Source organism: Myotis brandtii, unplaced genomic scaffold (assembly GCF_000412655.1).
Source record: "Myotis brandtii unplaced genomic scaffold, ASM41265v1 scaffold490, whole genome shotgun sequence".
NCBI lineage: Eukaryota > Metazoa > Chordata > Mammalia > Chiroptera > Vespertilionidae > Myotis > Myotis brandtii.
The window spans coordinates 1,007,428-1,028,674 of record NW_005368708.1 but is presented as its reverse complement, the minus strand read 5'-3'; the positions used below and the strand labels follow the sequence as shown (position 1 = coordinate 1,028,674).

General features: G+C 40.9%; 1 protein-coding gene across 2 annotated transcripts in view; it reads left to right on the top strand.

Moving 5' to 3' along the window:
• Window positions 1-21,247, top strand: part of REPS2 (RALBP1 associated Eps domain containing 2) — a 181,865-nt gene that overhangs the window by 78,609 nt on the left and 82,009 nt on the right. For both annotated transcript variants that reach the window (XM_014548040.1, XM_014548039.1), the window contains 4 exons: window positions 7,335-7,470; window positions 11,022-11,085; window positions 13,320-13,462; window positions 19,986-20,080. In XM_014548040.1, the coding sequence (XP_014403526.1) occupies window positions 7,335-7,470; window positions 11,022-11,085; window positions 13,320-13,462; window positions 19,986-20,080 (438 nt within the window). The remainder of the gene's footprint in view (window positions 1-7,334; window positions 7,471-11,021; window positions 11,086-13,319; window positions 13,463-19,985; window positions 20,081-21,247) is intronic.

Here is a 21,247-nt window from a genome sequence, read left to right as displayed (position 1 = left end):
GTCCAGAACTTTCCTGGTACTAGCTAGAGCCCACATAGATTTGTTAGATTTAGCCTTTCAGATGTAGCTCAAAACACTCGATTGAACTCCTGGTCCCACACAGTACTTTTTAAAGCTGGAAAGGAGAGTGGTGTTTGTTTCTAGCATATGCCCCAGGACCTTTCAGTCTCAGTTAATATATACTAGACTGTGAATATGGAAGGTTCCTTTACAATAGCACTACTTTAGCCCTGATGTAGGCCCATCAGCACTGCCTTTGACCTCAGGTGAGCAGGTGACACCATGTCCCCAGGTGCCTATCTCAACAAAGTATCACTACTGACCCAGTGATTATTTGTCCCAGTGTTGTAGTGGTCCTTTAGATTGTATGTGTCCTTTCAGTCATCCCAACAGTCTTAGAAGGCAGACTACTTGCAACAGATCCTCAATCTGCAAAATTGCCACAATGGGTTGTTTTGAAAAGGAAATAGTACATTGTTGTTGGATGGATGAATGGATGGATTGATGCTGGAGGGAGAGAACCATAGGACTTGCTGATTAAGAGTACATTGGACCCCCATTCATGTTCTGACTCTATGATTTACTAGGTGTATGGTCTTGGTAAGCCACTTCCCTTCCCCAATGTGCAGTTTCCTGTTCTGTAAAATGAAAATAATGGGACCCACTTCCCAGAGTTGTTGTGAAGATGAAAATAGGTCACATGTATTATGTTCTTACAATAATTGGCCCAAGTAACTGGTACTAAGCAAAGTAATGAATATGTGTTACCTACCATTCTCCGTGACTGTGGTGGTAGTTTTAGAAATGTTGTTTATCTTAGTTAACAGCCACTGTGCATTGCCTAATAGACTTAGAGAGAACCTTCTGAGCTGTTGAAAGTAGATCCCTGAGTGAGTTTCACAACATGTGGTTAAAGACATCTTTGTGCATTTATTTCCAAGAAGAAACTGATGAGGTTAAATTGCGCTGTTAGAATTTAATTGTAATGAACTTTTCTATAGTCAGAAACAAGTTATTTATTGCAACTTCCTGTGAATCTGTAATTATTTCAAAATAAAAAAATCTTTTAAGTTCTCCAACTTCATAGGTAAGGGAAAGGGCCTAGCCTTTACTGTTGGGCGACACTTTTCATAAGTGCACGTGAAGTTAAGCTCTAGTCATTATAGGAGAGCTCGGGTTAACCTTTCTGTATCTGGACCAGAATTGGCAATTTGTCCAATCATTTGTCTATTTGTTTACTTATTCAACAAATATTTACTGAGTGTTTCCTATTTGATAGGTACTAGGTATACAGCTGTGATCATAGTGAACAAAATTTCTTACCCTCATGGACCTTATTTTATAGTGAGAGTGGGGTGGGAGATAAGATTTATAGAATACTAGTGGCCCGGTGCATGAAATTCGTGCACATTAGAAGGGGATTAATTAGAGGAAATATTTTAATATTGCTATTTGCCCTTTCTCTATAATAGAAGTGTCAGAGATGAAAGAAAATTAGTAAAATGTATATAAAAATCTTCCTCCTGTCAGAGTCTGGGGTGCACCACGGGACCCAGAGTCAAGTCCCCGCCCACCCACATACGCCTCAAAATTGCGTGAGACCCAGACCTGGCTGGCTCTCCCCCATTGGGCTAGATCCTGACCTGGCCAGTCCCACCCTGTCAAGCCCCACTGGGTCGGGGGCATGGCCTGAGGTCCCCCAGCCTGGCGCCAGGGTTGGGTCGTGACCTGAGGTCCCCTGTCAAGCCCCACGGGTGTGGGGGGGAGTGCAGCCTCAGGTCCCTGCTGATTGCTTGTTAAGGCTTGTTACAGGAACTCTGCCTCCACTGTGGGCGCAGCCATCTTGTGTTACGGAAACCTCTGCCTCTGCTGTGGGCACCACCATCTTTGTGGCGGAGTGACAATCAATTTGCATATTCCCTCTTTATTATATAGGATAATATAGCATGGTTTAATGTGAAAAAATAGCTGAGCTCCATCTCCTTTTCTAGCTCCCTTTCTTTATTCCTCATTTAGCAGTTTTCCTGTAGACCTCTTTTCTCTTTACTCTCCTTACCTCCTCCTCAGAACTTCCTCTTTTCTCTTCACTCTCTTATATCCTCCTCAGAATCTCCTTCAAACCAATGAAAGATAAACTCCTGTTAACCAAATATAGAAAGATGGATATAAAGATGCATCCATGTGCTGTCCCTGTAGATAGTCTGCATGGACAACCAAGTTATAATTAGAAAGTTGTTTGGGCTTAGAATCTTCTCATATCATTAGATGGTCAAATTGCAAAACAAAGATGGCCTCATGTTTCCATCTTCAATGCAGGAATGGCTGTGGTTCTGCCATGGTCAGTGTGGCTTAGTGGTTAAAGCACCGGTCCATGCACCAAAGGATTGTGGGTTTGATTGTGAGTGACCTGGGTTGCAGGTTCAATCCCTGGCCCCAGTTAGAGCACACGTGGAGGCAACTAATTGATGTGTCTCTCTTACATTGATGTTTCTCTCTCTCTCCTCTCCTCTCTCTCCTCCTTCCCACTCCCCTCCACTCTCTCTAAAAATCAATGGAAAAAATATCTTTGGGTGAGGATTAACAAAACAAAACAAAAAATGGAATGGCTGTGGTTGGGACTGCACAGGTCTGTCTTTACTTTGGGCCTTGCTTGAAGGATAGATTAGTTAGGTTAACAGCTACTATAACAAACATGCCCCACTTTTTAATTATTTAACCACAATAGGTATATTTCTCACTCATCTAACAGGTTGGTAGGTAGCTTTCTGCCACATGGCAATTCAGGCTCCAGAGCTCTTCCTGTCCCGTGACTGTGCCATCTCTCATTCTGTGGGCCAATGGGTAAGGAATGCATAGAGGAGTACTGCAGGGTGCTAGCCCTGCCTGGAAGTGGTACAAGTCACTTGTGTTCACATTGCATTGGCCAGAACTCAGTCACTTGGCTGTACCTAACTGCAAGGGTGGGGGGCTGGAAAATGTCATTCCTGAGTGGGTAGCCACTCAGTGACAGTTTTTGCTACTCCAGATGGTTTGTTTATTAAGGCACCTAAAATATATTGTTGTAAGGTCATTGCAACCTTGGATGAAATGGCTGGACTCACAGGCAGCAATTACAGGATGCTTCCAGGGTGGGATTGTATTCTAAACAGAAATGTTCTATCTTTGAAAAAATATACACACCCTTCTGAAGTTCCCCCTGACAATGCCTCCTTGCAATTCATATTATTCAACTATGCTTGATTTTTACGATACTTCAGGGGTAAATGTCAACTTTGGGGATTTTATTAATAGTATTATTTTTTAATGAGTCTTTTGAAGTCCCTTTCATTATAAACAGCCTGTTTTCCCCAGAGATAATAACTTACAGTGCAAAATATTTGCATTTCACTTGAAACAAAACCAAGGGTTTGAATGTTTTAAATATAAGCAAATCTAATTCTCTTGCGTCTAGAGAAACTGTATAATGAACCATATGTTTGTGACTTAAGCAGACAGATGTAGACAATTTCTTTCTCTCTCCTTTTATTTTTTCTTAAAAATGCTGGCAGAGCTCAAAATTGGCACCAAGCAGCATATATCTCCACCCAGCCAACCAAACCACTGGAGCTGGAGTTGAAATGGGGGAGGTCTCTTAGGGCGCATGCAAAACTGGAGCTTTTCTTGGTTTTGGCTTCTACTTGGAAGCCCAAGGGTCCACAGTTCACTCAGCCCTGTTTTTCAATGCCTTCAATCTTTGCAATTAGACATTTTGTCTTAGGTGACTGACTTTGTCTGAAAAGTTAGGTTGATTTTTGTGGTTGACTTTGGGTTCATTTGGAGATGGTTCCATATCTCCGGTCCTGCAACGAGATGGCCCCCTAGCTGCTGACAGAAAGGTTCCGAGCTGCCATCCCACTGCTAGAATGAGCCTTCCTCTGGTGGTGGCCATAAGGCTTTTTTCTCTTACTCCTCTCATAGCCCTCTCTACCCTGAGGTCACCTTGACCTCTGGTCGGGGTTACTGATATGGCCTTAACTAGTCATTTTACCTTTAGTCTTAAAAATATTTTCATTGATTTCAGAGAGGAAGGGAGAGGGAGAGAGAGAGAAACATCAGTGATGATAGAGAATCATTTATTGGCTACCTCCTGCCTGTTATTTGGGATCGAGCCCAAAACCTGGGCATGTGCCCTTGATTGGAATTGAACTCAGGATCCTTCAGTCCACAGGCCAACACTATCCACTGAGCCAAACCAGCTAGGGCTTACCTTTAGTCTTTTCTCCTCCAATCTCCTCACTGAAGTGTTCTTTCTGTAACTCAAATCTGATTATTTCAGTGTCTTAATACTTATCTGTGGCTCCCTATTTTCTAGATACAGTCTAAACCCCTTAACCTGGTGCACCTGGGCCTTTGTAATCTGGGAACCTGCATTCTGTTTGGACCATCTTGAGGCAATTCCACTAATATCCTCTCTGCACTGGCAGCCTAGTCTTTCTATATGTAGCCCAACCAAGCTACTTTCAGGAGATGGCTATTTTCTCTAGCTAGTATATATTGGGTGTTTTGCAAATGCTGTTCATTTTTCTTGCTTTGCCATGAATGTTCTATAGCAGTGGTTCTCAACCTTCCTAATGCCGCGACCCTTTAATACAGTTCCTCATGTTGTGGTGACCCCCAATTTCATTGTTACAAATTGAACATAATTAAAGCATAGTGATTAATCACAAAACAATATGTAATTATATATGTGTTTTCCGATGGTTTTAGGCGACCCCTGTGAAAGGGTCGTTTGACCTCCAAAGGGGTCTCGACCCACAGGTTGAGAACCGCTGGTCTATAGCATTGCTTTTCAAACTTGACTGTGGTTTGAATCACCCGAAGGGCTTGTTAAATCACAGATTCCTGGGCCCCAGTCCCAGAGCCACACCAGCCACTGTGCTTTTAAACAGAGGAATCAATCACTTTCTTCTGTCCATTCCTGATTCCTGCTGTCAGAATAGATCCGAGAGACCTGCTAAGCCACTGACGCCACTCAGGAGTGAGGTTACGTTGGAGAGGAAGTAGAGTGAGCAGTGGTCCTGGAATTTGTGAAAGAACAAACATGGGTTGACATTAACAACAGCAACTGAATACAGCATCTTCAGTTCCTGGAGGGAAGGAATGAATTCCATGGGAGTAGTAGTTTCCATGTCAGAACCAGAGAATTCAGCAGTCAACAGCCTGCACGGAGTTATCTGCACCTTCATTCCCAGGACAGCAGTGGCACAGAGCTTTCCACCTGTGTCCCACAAGCTTTGTGAACCATCTCTGCCTGCTTAAATTGTTCATTCATAGATGGTCATTCTTGTCTCACCTGTCCGTGCCCAGCTTTTTAGGTTCCTTTACTCCAGCTGTTTCTGTCAGTGTTGACCTGGAGGGCAGAGCTCCTGTGAGCTCTACACATTACCATCTGGCCAGGAACACAGTCCAGCACATGTTGACTACCTCCATCCTGGGTTCTGCCCCCTGAACTGCTCAGACATCTGGGCTTCTTCAGAAAGTGCTACCTGGAACATTTGAGTTTGGTTCTGGAATCTGGTTGGAGCATTTTGGAAAGTTGTGTGGTCCATCAGGTGCGCAGACTGATTTTTGATCTTCCTTGCTTTCTTTCTTTATATTGTTTGTTTCTTACCAGAATGAATAGGGGGTTTCTGAAAACAATTCAGATGGAAGCAACCCAATTAAAAAAAAAGCTCAATATGCCAGAGCCTGGCTTTGAACAACAGATGAAAAAGAGGGCAGGTGCCCCGGCTGGTGTGGCTAAGTTGCTTGAGCATTGTCCCATGCACTGAGAGGTCGCTGGTTCGATTCCTGGTCAGGGCACATGCCCAGGTTGCAGGCTTAATCCCAGGTAGGGGGTAGCCGATCAATGTTTCCCTCTCTCATCCATGTTTCACCCCCTCTTCCTCTTCTTTCCTCTTTCTCTGAAATCAATAAAAACATATATATTTTAAAGAGGGCAGTTATTTGCTGACTGCAGTGGCTCATTGAAGGGTATGGGCTCCTCCCTTAAGTCTTCTAACCCTCATTTTCCTCATCAGGGTAAAGGACAATGACACCTGCTTTTTCTACCTCTCAAATGTTTTGAGATGCTGTATGAGATCAGGATGTGTGAAATGCTTTGTAAATTTCAAAGCACTCTGAATTTAGGGTATTGACTTAATGGATAGTGGCTTCCAGGGCATTTAAAAATGGTTTGATTTACATTTAGTAAAAACTTGCCTAGTATAAAAACTTCAAAGGTGACATCTCAAGGTTATATCACAGCTCAAAGTTTTATAGTCTCCTGTCTTCTCAGACTGTCATCAGAGGAGATCCAGGTGTTTCTGGGAAGAATTACTTACTGGAATGGGGTGTGTGTGTTGGGGGGAAGGGGGTGGAGATGGTCTGCTGCCTTTTCTAGGGATAGTGAATACAGTGGCCTAATTATTCCTTGATAGTGTGTTCATAAGTGGCAACCTGGTAGCTTATTTGCAATAAAACTTTTTCTTTCCTAGTCTCTTTGGTCCTAAAGGCTTACTCTCCTTGTGTTCACCTCTTGGTTCCATGAAGGTATCCCTTTGTAGTAGCACCTTAGCCTTAGAGTAGATGGGAGGGATAGAGCAAAGCCCTGGGCGCCTCCTCCCAGAATCACCATTTTTGCTTCTTTCCCCACACCATACACAAGCTTTGTTTTCTTCTGCACCATTTCTCTGGGTCTCTGTATCCTTAAAACCTCAACTTTGGCTTGCACGCCCCCTGGTGGCATGTCTGATGCACCCCTGTTGCTCCATTTGTTGTGGTACCATCATAGCTCTCCTTTCTATTCAGCTCTACTACTAAATATTAACCCCAATTCACAAATGCCGGATGAGAGCTTGGGTGATCCTTACTTGCCACTTAAGTAGGACCTGGGAGGTGGGATTTGAATTGGAACTTTTGATTCTCAGATTTATACAGTGGGAATGCATCAGAAAAAAGGATGATATGGTTATAGCTTTTCTAAAGATTTACTTTTTGTGTTTTAAAAAGAATCGGTTATTTTACTATCTACTCAGCTATTGAAAATCAAAATGTGGCAAATAATTTTTTTTTTACCCTCCTTCATTACATTGGAAACGCTTTCATCACTCACAAAGTGTTCAGTATTTCACTACAAAAATATAAAGCATGATGTCTGCCCTTCAGAAGTTTACATTCTAGTTACATGGTGTTTAAATTATTCCCTTGAGGAAAAAATTGAGTATAATGCATGATAACTTTTATTGATGTTTAATATATCTACTTCATCTCACTAAAGAGAGATGCTCTGAGCATTTGCTTATTTATTTTTAAAGTCCTTTTCAGTGGAGAGAGAACCACAAGATAACAGTAATTACCCGGATGAACCGTGGAGGATAACAGAAGAGCAGCGGGAGTACTATGTCAATCAGTTCCGATCCCTTCAGCCAGACCCAAGTTCCTTCATTTCAGGTAATGAAGTCTGACAGGTGAGAATGTGGGTTCCAGGTTATTGTCTCATATAAATAACAGTACACATCTTGAGAAATAGTTTACACAAAATGAGTATGACAGCCTTCTGTGAGTTCAATTTATTTCCCTCTAAGATCGAATTTCTTATCAGCTATAAACCATGCAGAAAAACACTTGGCAATGACATTTAGAAAAAATTATGTTTCCGTTTCAGAGGGTTAAATCAGAATTTGGTCTGGACCTTGTGATTTAATAGCTGGAGCAGTTTTTGAAATGATAGAGTGTGGCACCAAGGCAACATCTTTAATTGCTTACTCATTATATTAGAGTTAGAGAAAGATGTAGTATAACCTTCTACAGCTAGCATTACAGTCTCCTTATGTTATATATGCCTTAGAAGTTCAAATTCATGCTCGTTTTCTTTGGCTCAAGACGTTCTCCTTTGGTTTTTTGGAGAGAAATTAAAATATGGGAGGAAAATTGGCCAGCATTTTTATGTCCACATGTCAGTTCTTTTGGGCTGTCTTCAGAAATATGTATTCCTGTTGCATTCTCATGTAAAATTCAAGCTGAGAGGAATTGATTTAATTCCTCTGTGCCTACATTTTACTGGGGTGAAGACTAATCAAACAGTGAAATAATAGAGACTGGAATAAAAATTCATAAAACTTTCTTTTTGTACTTTAATTTTGTAAAATAACAATATGTCCTTGATAATTGTAACCTGACATTGAAGTGAGGACTAAGACTAATTTTCTCTTGTGAAATAAGGTGTGTAATCAAAATGTACTTGTATAGATGCGACCATCATTTTCTGATTGATGGTAATGGCTTGATTGAAGGCAGACTATTGTAGAGACAAACAAGTTAATGTTAACAACATGATTTTAAAGAAATAAGCAGGAACAGATTGTATGTACTGACTATTTGCTAACCTTACCCATTGCTTAAGTGAGTTTCTTCAGTCTATACAAATGATTAGACAAATACAAATAGGTAGCTGTTAGGAATGTTTTTACTGTCTTTAAACTTCTTTATTTTGCAGAATTTCCAATGTAGATATAGCTGGAGTGGCTAGTATAACAAACCCCTATCACACAGCCCCAACAATTTTGTTTTATTTATATCCTCTCTCACCCAAGATGGTTTTGAAGCAATTACCATATAATTTTGTTTGAAAATGCAGGGTGAGCAAAAGTAGGTTTACAGTTGTGAGTACATGAAACACAGTTTATTCTTGTATTATTTATTAATTATTGTATTATTTTCCATACAGACCATTGTAAGCCTATTTTTGCCTATTTCTATATTTCAGGATGTATCTCTAAAGATAAGGCCTCTTTTAAAAATATAACCACAGCCCTAGCTGATTTGGCTCAGTGGATAGAACATCAGCCTGCGGACTGAAGGGTCCCGGGATCAATTCCGGTCAAGGACACATGCCGGGTTGCGTGCTCAATCACCAGTAGGGGGCGTGCAGCAGGTAGCCAATCAATGATTCTCTCTCATCATTGATGTTTCTATCTCTCTCCCTCTCCCTTCCTCTCTAAAATCAATTAAAAATACATAAAAGAGTTCTCTTTAAGAAAAGAATAAAAATATAACCACAATTCATTGGCACACATTAAAATAGAAGAACATGAATTCCTTTAATATTATCAAGTCGTCATTGTTCAGATTTCCCTGATTATCATACAAATGCCTTAAAAAATATATTCTTATTGATTTCAGAGAGGAAGGGAGAGGGAGAGATAGAAACATCAATGATGAGAGAGAATCATTGATTGGCTGCCTGCTGCAGGCCCCACACTGGGGATCAAGCCTGCACCCTGGGTGGTGACCTCCTGGTTCATAGGTTGATGCTCAACCACTGAGCCACAACGGTCAGGCAGGTCTACCCATTTTTATATTGGGTTACTCATCTTTATTTTGCAAAGATCTATATGTATTTGGTGTGCTACTATTATATCCCTGATATATCAATGCTGTGTGTAACTCTTGAGAGTTCTGAGAAAATTGAGAGAATGAGGAGAGAAGTGAGAAATCTGAGAAAATTGAGAGAATGAGGAGAGAAGCGAGAGATCTGAGACTGAGAGATTTCTTATAATAACAAGTCTGAATTCATGTTTTGATGTTTGACTGCTGACAACTTTTAAGCCTCCCCTCTCCCTTGTGTGCCTCTCATGTGACTCCCCAGCAAGGTATGAAAATAGCTGCAGAGAACAAGGAAAGGAGGCTGGCTTGGAGTTTCTATGGTGGTTGGGGGTGGAGCTGCGCTGGAGGGTTCCAACTCATGGTTTGAACTTTTGTCAGTTCCAAAGGAGGGAGTACTGGGGCTTTCTCATTAGCTTCCCTTTTTGGCAGGGAGCAGCCATAGCACAATTGAACTTGTTAGCAGTCGGCTCCCCTATGGGCTCCAGCTAACCTCTCTGGGACACCATAGTACAAAAGCCTCTGCTCTCTGAAGACCAACCCAGGTCTCTCACTTTGGGTTCCAGCCTAGTGTGATTTGAAGAAGGATATCAAGGGGGAAAAAGAAGAATAACATGAGGGGACATTGCCTATAGCTGGTAAATAGGCTTTCAAGACATTTCTGACAAACGTTTGACATTGATGGCCAATAGCCATATGTCAGCATTATTTTCAGGCTACTTTTGGGGAGAAGGCTTATTGGTTTATAGGGTCCTTTGCTTTTGATCCTTAATGAGCTATCAAAGGAAAATAAGTCTGCTTTAGAGTCCATTATAATTAATTGTTTTAAGGCCAATTAGAAGACTTGTCATTGCCATGGAATGACTTTTGACTTTATCTGCTTAACATAGAGCTTGGGGCTTTGATTTGACTATTCTTTGTGTTAGAATTGAAGCTTTTGAGCTATGAAATTGTTTTTAGAGTTGAAAGCATAAAAATTTCAATCGCAATACTGGTTGGGTCCAACATTTTAAGTGTAGTTGGGACTTTAGTGCAGCTTTGTTAACATGTAAAATAGAATGAGTACCTCATTTAAATTGATATTGGTAAATTTACAATGATTAAAGAAAGTAGCAGAAGGTTCCTGGGTAAGTTTCTTAAAGAGCCACCAAAGAGCTTAAATCTCACCAAAACTCTTTCCCAATAGGCCTGTCTTATGTCTGTGTGATAAGATTAATGGTGATTTTTTATTTTTTGCTATTTTTTACCATGATTGTGTATTGCATTTTTATTAGAAGTGCTTGACAGGTTTTTACTTTAATAATTTTGAAATTTGTCTTTTTAATTTTTAGTAAAATTTTGCACACTTTCAGTAAAAGTGAAGCAGGAATTAATTCATATAATTTACATGTCATAATAAGTGTTATGTCATTGCTTCTTTGCCCTATTCTAATTTATATATTCTTTTAAAAGCTGTTCACATATTGCTTTTAGACACATGATTTGTATTTGCTTTAATGAATAAATGTTGTGTTTGTGGTAGAGATTGTTGAAAGAAAAAATGGTGACTCATTGACATTAAATATAAAAGCTGCTCTAGATATTAATTAATGGTTTATTTAAACAATGGCTGTTGACAGGTTCAGTGGCCAAGAACTTCTTCACCAAATCAAAGCTTTCCATTCCAGAACTCTCCTATATATGGTAAGTACAATTAATGCCATATGGTATGATATAGTCATCCATATTCATTCTTTAGTTCCTACTGTTGCATTTTAAAAGTCTTATTTCTTGAATGTTTTTTTAACAGACTAAGAGAGTGAATAGAATTTAAGTTTTTCTTGCTGTGAAAATTAAATAAGTTATATGAAAATCACAATGAACAGTATCTGGCACATACTGCATATTGTATGTATTAGCTATTATTTTAAAAAGTAATTTCCTAGTTATTATCTTCATCTAGATCCCTTTTCAGTCTAAGCCAGCGGTTCTCAACCTGTGGGTCGTGACCCCTTTGGCGGTCGAACGACCCTTTCACAGGGGTCGCCTAAGACCATCCTGCATATCAGATATTTACATTAAGATTCAATACAGTAGCAACATTACAGTTATGAAGTAGCAACGAAAATAATTTTATGGTTGGGTCACAGCATGAGGAACTGTATTTAAAGGGCCAGAAGGTTGAGAACCACTGGACTCTAAGCGATTGTGTGGGCATATGAGAATTTCCATTTTGTGTATTTTATTTTCAGATTTTTCTGCTTGGTGTGATGCAAGTAACCAGAGGACCTTGAAAAGCTATTCTTTATAATATTTTATGAGGCCAGGTGAAATGTCTTGGAATTAAGTTAAATTTGACTATTCTAGCTGCCTATAAATTTGGCTGGTGTTTATCAGCTGGACTCTAGCTTTATCAGCTGGACTCTAGCTTAGAATTGCAGCTGTGGAGTGTATAGTACCTTGCTGCTTAGCTGGACACAGCCCTGACTCCAAAGGGCTGTGCTGGGACAGTCCAGATGGCTCCATTTGCATTTATGAAAACGCTTGGTGCCTCCATAAACTCCCAGCTGTATGTGGGCTGTTCTTCCTCGTGACTGGGCAGGAGACTGTGCTGCTATAAATATATAATTAAAACATTGGAATATTTATGTAAAACTTTTTTCACGAGATTCACAAAAATTATGATATCATTTTGTCATGTTTTGTGCATTTTATTAGAAAAATATTGCAATAATCCTTGTGCATGCCAATGTACCTAGGACCCTGAGCTAGATTTATTCACCAGCAATATATTCTAGTGTAATTTTTTTTACAACAAGCCTTATGTTAGATTTTAAAGCTAGAGGAAAAAAGAAATTATCATTTTTAGAAGAATACAATCTGTTTTGGCAAAATTCCCAGTCTTACCATAATTGGCATGAGACTTCCTATCTTTTTGTGGGGACATATACATAAAAGCTGAATGATATTCTCTCCATTCAGCGTTGGCAGCAGTCCCCTCAGCCTGGGAGCTGCTATTTCAGGGCTGGTACATATTAAATATTTGGGGGGAGGAGGATGTGAATGGAGCTTACCTTCAATATTCGTTCTTTCAAATAGTAACACATTTCTAGTACATTTTTATGTCTTATGTCTTTACTTGTTCTAACAAGTATACTTGTCTCTGTACACTTGAGACGGGTTGAGCTTAGAAGGTCTTAGTTACTTTGGCAAATAGGTTTCTCCTGTGCTGAGTAAATAGGTCTGTGCCTTTCAGTGGGAAACAATGACTGAAGCAAAGATAAGCCTGTCCAAGACTCTCCCTTTCTTCCTTTCTGTTTTATCTGTTTCCAGCCTTCCCTAGTTGCTAGTTTTATCTGAAAACATAATTCAACCAGTATTTATTGAGCTTACTTATATTTTCCCAGGAGAGGATTCTCAAGCAAAATTTTGATACAACATTTGTGTGACTTGAAAAGTTCAAGGTTTTTCCTTACAGCTGAAAAAAATGAAGTACTCATTCCTGAGCTCCAGTAACTGTATAATGGCTGGGACCACTGTAAAAGGGCCAGGGCCAGCCCTTCCTCTGACTGTTTGAGCACCAAGTCAGGAGCTCTTTACATCACACACTTACTGAATGGCTGTCAACTGTGGAATTCCGGGCAGCATTTAACTTTTTGTGCCATATATGCTTGTCTTGTATACTTAGAGTTGTAAAACAGACCTATCAGAGACCTGAAGAACTTAAATTTTTATTTATAAAGTACTATTGATACCAGTGCTGTCTGTCATACTTTTTCTTCCTCCAAATGGCCCCCTGAGATTTCACATGGGTTTGGGGACTTTGCAGGGTCAAAGAAGCATTCAGGAACCCCTGGGAATTGTGTTTGCATGTCTGGGGCTCAGTAAATTTTCCTCTAAGCCCAGTGTGAGGTACTCATGACATCTTTTATATTTAGGGAACTTAGTGATGCTGACTGCGATGGAGCCCTGACCCTGCCTGAGTTCTGTGCTGCATTTCATCTCATTGTGGCCCGGAAGAACGGCTATCCACTGCCCGAGGGCCTCCCTCCAACTCTGCAGCCAGAGTACCTGCAAGCAGGTAAGGGCTCAGCCAAAATCTTAAACCCTAGACATTTTCCATCCGGCCTTACAAGAAACTTTTGTTTCTTAAATGGTGTCCAGGTAATTTGGGGAGTCCCTGGAATCTACAGTTATTGTCCTTCAACTGATATTAGACATTTTGCATCTTATAATATGAGTAATAGGGATGATCTGAGTGTGGGTCATCTGTTATTTTCATTCTAGTACTCTCTAGTCTAGATGGATTTGAACCAAAGTCACTTGCCCTTTCATGAAAATTGTGGCAAAGGCAACTACTAAATCTCCCAGCTGATATAAAATGAAGAGGAAGATCTTCCATACAGCCAAGTGCTGACATGGCATTTTTAGGCACGTCCCAGTGTCTCCAAGTGGCCTTGGGCAAGGAACTGAAATAGAACTGTTATACATAATGAAAAAGTTAAAAAAATTACATAAGCAATGAAATCTGCACAGTGCCGTAATCTTAAATATACACTTGATGAATTTTTACATATATATGCATCCATGTAACTACAATCAGATAATGATTTAGAAAATTCCAGCACACCAGAAGGTTGGAATAGAATTGCCTTTCTCATTAATAAAACAGTTACTCCACAAACCCTTTGGATAGGAAATATATCCAACGTTTATATCAATTCCTTCAGAAGATTGGACAAATTAGCAGTTTCTCTTGCCCCTTTCAGAGGCATTGGGCAGTGATCTTATTTCTATTACTCAGAGAAGTATAGCTTCCATCAAAAGGGTCCAGAAACATCTGGTGCTTTCAACAAACTTTCTCACTTTTTAGGCAGGCAAGGTCTTTTCAAATCACGAGAGCTAGTCATGGATGATTATTGACAAGAAGAAGTAGTGTCAAAAGAAAATGTGATTAGTCATTAATAGAGTATAAGTTTTGTAGTTAGATCTGGAAAAGGCCTTAGATGACCTTATCTTGTCCCCTCCTCATACCATATTCAAAGTGGTCAATGACTTATCTGAATCAATCTTGGGGTCTCTGACTCTGAAATAAAAAGTCTGTCATTTTCTGTATTAGGTAGTGGGAGGGTGGAGGGGGTTGAACTGAGACTTGAAGGGAAGAGACCATGTATGTGACTGATGCCAGTGACAGGTAAACATGTTAGGAAAGAATGACCCATTCTGGGATCTTCCCCAAATGCCCCCATAAAATATATGAAGGGGAGGCTTCAGAGAGCAAAAGTTACTACCCATTTCAGAGCTCTGGCTTTGCCAATAGCAGCTGCTTCCTGACTACAGCTGGCTGTAACTCCAGCCTGCTACCCTTCCTTGCAGGATGGGGAAGACTTTCAGTGATCTCCAGGAACTAGTTTGCAATTGGGCAGCATGACAAATTGCTCTATTTCTTCTTTGGTGTCTCTCTTCATCTGTTATCCCCAACCCCCCTCTTTTTCCTTCCCCTCTCCACCTCTTCCTCATTTTCCCCTTCCCTCTCTCCCCATCCCTCTTTCTTTCTTGGATTGAGGCAAAGAAGCACCAGTATTCCTCGGGCTATCTTGGCAACTGTAACAGACCAAGTGCCTATCAGTAGATGAGTGGATAAAGTGGTGGTACATTCACACCATGCGATACTATTCAGCAGTAAAAAAGAAGGATCTCTCACCCTTTGAGGCAGCATGGAGGGACCTGGAGAATATTATGATAAGTGAACTAAGTCAGTCAGAGAAAGACAAGTATCACATTATCACTCATATGTGGATGGGTGTGTGGGAAGAGATCAACCAAAGAACTTGTATGCATATATGCATCACCCATGGATACAGACAATAGGGTGGTGAACATTTGGGTCAGGGGCTGGGGTCAGTCTAGAAGAGGTCAATGGGGGAAAAGGGGGACATCATAATAATAGAAGGCCAGAGTCATCACAACCGAAACGACTAAATGACCAGTCACCATGAACTGCATGGGGCACCTCTCGGTCCCTCCCCTGCAGCCCATAGGCTCTGATTGCAGCACGGCTGGCGGCTGGTGGGCGGGCGCGGCGAGGTGTGCGCAGGTGGGTGGGGCTGCACAATTTTGTGTGCTGGGCCTCTAGTATGTAATACTTTCAACAATAAAGATAAAAAAAAATAGAGTGCTAGCCAAGAGGCGTGTCACTTCATTTGGAATGAAGCCCCTTGGTTCTTCCTGATCTTCTGTGAAGGTTATCAGCATGCATTTATACAGAAACAGCTGTGGAATCCATCACATACCCTTCAATTAAACAAAAATCGCACATCATTTCCAGAGCTGTGGGATCAATCTTAAATAATATTTATACTAGAGGCCTGGTGCATGAAATTTGTGCATGGGAGGGGTGTCCCTCAGCCCAGCCTGTACCCTCTCACAATCTGGGACTGCTGGCTCCTAACCGCTTGACTGCCTGTTTGCCTGATTGCCCCTAACCACTCCCCTGCCGACCTGATAGATACCTAACTGCTCCCCTGCCGGCATGATCGTCTCCAACTGCCCTCCCCTGCCGGCCCAATCGCCCCCAACTGCCTTCCCCTATGGGGCTGAGGGTACTGGGGCTGGATGAGGCTGGATGCTGCGGGGACTGAGTGAGGTGAGGCTGAGGGGACTGAGGCTGGATGAGTGGGGTTGAGGGGACTGGGGGGCTCCGGCTGGATGAGGTGGGGCTGAGGGGACTTAGGGACTCTGGCTGGAAGAGGCGGGGCTGAGGGGACTGGGGGACTGAGGCTGGAAGAGGCGGGGCTGAAGGGACTGGGGGACTGAGGCTGGATGAGGCGGGGCTGAGAGGAGTGGGGTACTGAGGCTGGATGAGGCAGGGCTGAGAGGAGTGGGGGACTGAGGCTGCATGAGGCGGGGCTGAGGGGACAGGGGGACTGAGGCTGGATGAGGCGGGGCTGAGAGGACTGGGGGACTAAGGCTGGATGAGGCAGGGCTGAGAGGACTGGGGGACTGAGGCTGGATGAGGCAGGGCTGAGAGGAGTGGGGGACTGAAGCTGGATGAGGTGGGGCTGAGGGGACTGGGGGACTGAGGCTGGATGAGGCGGGGCTGAGGGGACTGGGGGACTCTGCCTGGATGAGGTATGTGGTCTTTGATGCCCCCTGGCAGGGCTGAGAGGACTGGGGGACTCCAGCTGGATGAGGCAGGGCTGAGGGGACTGGGCGCCACCATCTTGTGGCTGTGGGTGCCACCATCTTGTGAGAGCATGATGGTCAATTAGCATATTCCCTCTTTATTAGATAGGATAGTTCTAATAAAAAACATGAGAGACCTCATAAATCCCCATCAAACTCAGTGATAGTATATTTCAGGCAAATCCTGAGGGTTTAGCTAACTTAATGTTTTATCACCCATGGTTATCTTTGTATATAGCTCAAGAAAATGGCCAGAACTTTCTAGTTCTCTGTGCTTTTAGACTTTGAAATATGAGTGGTCCTGTTGATTTGGGGAGTTCATTTTTATGGTATCCCTTTGCCTTTTAAAAAAACTCAGCTTTTGTTCCAACAGTCTTCTAACTGATCTATAATCACTCTTTAAGAAAATTGAATCCAGTTTTTGACAAGATTAGTGAAAAGCATAAATTTGGTTGATATCTTCATGCATTTACAACTATATAAGCTTCTTTTCAATAAAATAATGAAACAGGAATTATATCTGATTTCCCCCCTAACAGTGACAATTAAAGGGCTGAGTTGGAAGGAAATGTTGGATTATTTGGTGGCTTACACATGGGCCTTTTGATATTTTTTTATGTCTGGGTGATGGGGTAGATTCTGGTATAGATTTTTACTGTAGTTTGTTAAAAATATTTCAGTACTTACTATGAGAGGCACTGTGTTATTCTCTCTGGTCATAATGCTGTATAAAAGAGAATTCCTACCATCTTGGAACTTGCTGGCAGTTAGAGGATTGATGTTAAATAAACTCACGTATGTGTAATTGGAGCCAATGGTAGGTGCTATAAAGGGGAAGTATAGCTGCAGTAAGAGGGTGCATGACCTTAGGGAAGACTTTCTTAAATGTCTGAGCTGAGACCGGAAGGATGTGCTAAGGGTTGTGTAGGTAAAGAAGGGGGAAGAGTGGGCGCTGGTAGAGGGGACAGCAGGTATGTTGCAGAAGCCCTAAGAGGGACTTGGAGCAGTTCAGGTCACAGTGGCTGGAGGGCAAAGAGCCAGGGTGAAGGGAATGGGGATGAGGCTGAAGAAGAAGGTGGGGAACAAATCTTGGGAAATGATGTTGATGTGTTTCAAGCAGGAACTGAACTGACACAATCAGATTTGCTGTTTGAAAGAATCCTGCTGGTTTTGGACCACAGAACAGGTTTTCAGGAGTAAGGGGTGGAAACAAGATCGGTTATGGCAGTAGTCTAGTCAGGAGCTGTGGGGAAGTTGACACTGGGGATATGACAATGGAGATGCAGAGATGAGGACACGCTGGAGGGAGATTTAGCAGTTAGTTAATGGCATTTGTAGTTTTTGAAAGTGTTAGCTTTTTACCCAGCAAGAGGGCCTCATGATAAGGTATTAGTCATGCAATTCTAGTGAGCTCACTTATAAACTAGAAAGAGAAATCTTATCTTGGATTTCGCTCTTGGGGCTGGATTGAGAAACAGTACTTGGAAAAGTGTTTTGCTGTTTTTACCAAGGAAAGAGTGAGACGACCTTGGTATAGACAAAAAATCACCAGGATCCGTGGTTTGCCCGACCTGATATCAGTGAAATTCAGACAAGAATAAGCAAATGAACAATTTAATCTACTTGTACTCAACTGTCTATTGTAGTTGTTACTCACTGGCTAGTACTTTACTGCAGAGGGAAGTTGGTATTTCAAACCCTGGTGGGGATGGAAGGGTGAGAAAGGATTAACAACAATGCCAATTTATTTTAAGCCCTTGATTAAAAACATTTTTTAAAACATGATGGAGGCTTCCCCACACCAACAAGCAATTCTTGTGTCTGAGAACTCAGTTCTGACGCTTTCTAACTAGAGATAGAATCAGATTCCACAGGTATGGAGCTCCATGAGACTACCATCCTCTTCACATGCCGGTCATAAGTCTTCGCTGTTACCTGTGCCTCTGACCAACTGGTTATAAATTACAGGCTTCTACAACCCCCTCCTCTGGCTTAATTAATTTGCTAAAATGGCTTACAGAACTTAGGAAAACCCGTTTACCCACTAGATTACGAAGGATATTAAAGGAACGTCCTGATGAGATGATGAAGAGGTATAAAGGGTGAGGTCCTGGACAAAGGAGCTTTTGTCCTCATGGAGTTTGAGTCCCAACACAGTGGCACGTGGAAGCATTCTGATTCCCTAACATGGAAGCTTTCCGAAAAAAAAAAAAAAAAAAGGTTTTTTTTTTTTGGTGGGGGGGGGGCGGAGGTTTATGAAGACTTCATTACATAATCACGATTCACTAAGTCATTGGCCATTGGTGATTGATTCAACCTCAAGCCTCTCTCCTTCATGGGAAATAAGAGGCTGAGGCTAGGAGTTCCAGTCCTCTAACCACATGGCAACCTGGCTAACATTCTTTGATGGGTTTCATCATCTCACTAACATAAAAGGAGACACCATTGTTGCTCTCATTACTTTGGAAATTCCTAGGGGTTTGGAAACTCTGTGCCAGAAATGGGGAGTAGGACCAAATATATATTCCTTATTATAAATCATAATATCACACATGGCATTAAAATTTTGATTTCTTAATAGCTGGTCTTGACAAATTTGATTTGTAGCTTCTGTTTATTGTCTACCCCAATCTGCTTTTCCTCTTTGGAATATTGACAAATTTTCTAGTTATTGAGACCGATCTTTCTTAATTACTTTCTGACACAGTGATGAAACAAGCCACTTCTAAGAAATAGCGTGAGTGTTAAATAAGTATTAGCTTACGTAGTAGCATGATTTTTCCTCATGCTGATCTATTTAGCATCCATACTAACAGCCCTTGTCACTGTTCTGTATTAGAAATTCATAACATGATTCTTATTTCCTCTCTTGTAAATCAGCAAGAACCTGGGCTCTTACTTTTGTTACTCCTTCTAACCAAAAGAAAGGAGTATTTCATAAAATTTTCTTGGGCACATACCATCGTAAGATTCTATTTCCAACAAGAATAGCTAAACTGTAGTGTTTCCTTTATTAATGTTTATAGTATTAAAACTATTACCATAGTTACTACTATTTAAAAATTATGCTAGTAGTATATAGTTAAAACTTAAGTATTGTGATAGCAGTGGTTAATATAGAAAACAACTATGTTACAACATGAAATGCTAAAGACCATTTAGCAGGACTGCTGGCAATTCAAGTCCCTGCTGAACCATTTACCAACTATATGACTTTGAGTAAGTTGTTTAACTTCCTGGTTCCTCAGTTTCATCATGTGTAAATGGAGATGATAGAAGTTCCAGGTTATATATATATAGAAAATTTATATCTCAGCATGATGAGTGCCATAACCAGTTGATAGGAGCCAGCTGATTTTGTTGTTATATAGGAAACAGTGCCTGCTATGACTATATGTATTCTTTTTGTTTCTTCTTAGCCTTTCCTAAACCCAAGTGGGAGTGTGCGTTATTTGATTCTTATTCTGAGTCCATGCCAGCAAACCAACAACCTCATGACTTGAATTGGATGGAGGTAAAAGATCTTCATATGTAAATTAGTTAAGGATGTGTTTAGAATTAAATCCAGTAGTCTATGTGCTTTACAAACTCTGTAAAATCTACTTTTATAACATTTTCTCTTCATAGTTAGTTCTTAATTTGGGGCTCATCCTTTCAAATTTTGACCCCAGACATATCTATAATTATCTTTTAAATTTTCTCCCTAAAACTAGATTTGGTGAAATAAGCAAAATAGTCTCTTGACTTTCTAGAGGTGAAATTGAGGTATAGCCAAACTAAGCCTGAAAAATGCTAGCCAAGTTACTTACTTTAACCAAGCTTTAATTTTGAAGTAAAAATTGTAAAGTTGTATTTTTAGTAGCTGAGTATTAACAAAATATAATGAACCAGAACAGTTTTGAGAGGAGGTTTGAGAACTATATATGAGGGCCCCAAACCACATTCAAAGCTGCCTTCTCCCTCAGAGTGTTTAACTTTTGGACCAGAAAAAGATTGATTTGGATGATCCCCAAGAGAAACCAGAATTCCCACCATGGTGGGCCATTGATGTAGGTTCTTAGCCACATGCTTAGTATTCCTTCAGTATGCATTGATAAATAGTTGTTATAGTTATTATTAATTTCAGCACTATCATCATCATCCTCATCATGATTGCAATGATAACAACTTATGATACCTAATCTTCCTGTCCTAAAAATCTAGAAAAGTTTAATAAATGGAGGTTTATTCACAGGCTCCTAAAACAGTTCTCTGACACTAGTTAAAACCGTGGCAAGATGATAGAAGCCAAAGGCAGTATACAGGGGCCATTTCTTTAAGTTCTTATAATTGTGTGTGATTATTATTTTCCTGCTTCTACAGTGCTCTCTCTGTTAACAGCTCTCTTGGCTTCTCTGCTGCTCTTTCTTGGAGTCATAGCCTCCATGTTACTTTCCTCAACAAATTTCTACTCGTGGGAAAAAGATGTAATGAACAGTGATTTCAGGAGGTGTGATAGATGTGCTTTTGAAGACTTTCAGCCTTTTAAATTTATTTTTCTGTATATTGAATATGATGGAGAAACATATAACAAACATATAACCACTTTTTAAATTTTATTTTTAAATGTATTTTTATTGATTTCAGAGAGGAAGGGAGAGAGAGAGAGATAGAAACATCAGTGATGAGAGAGAATCACTGA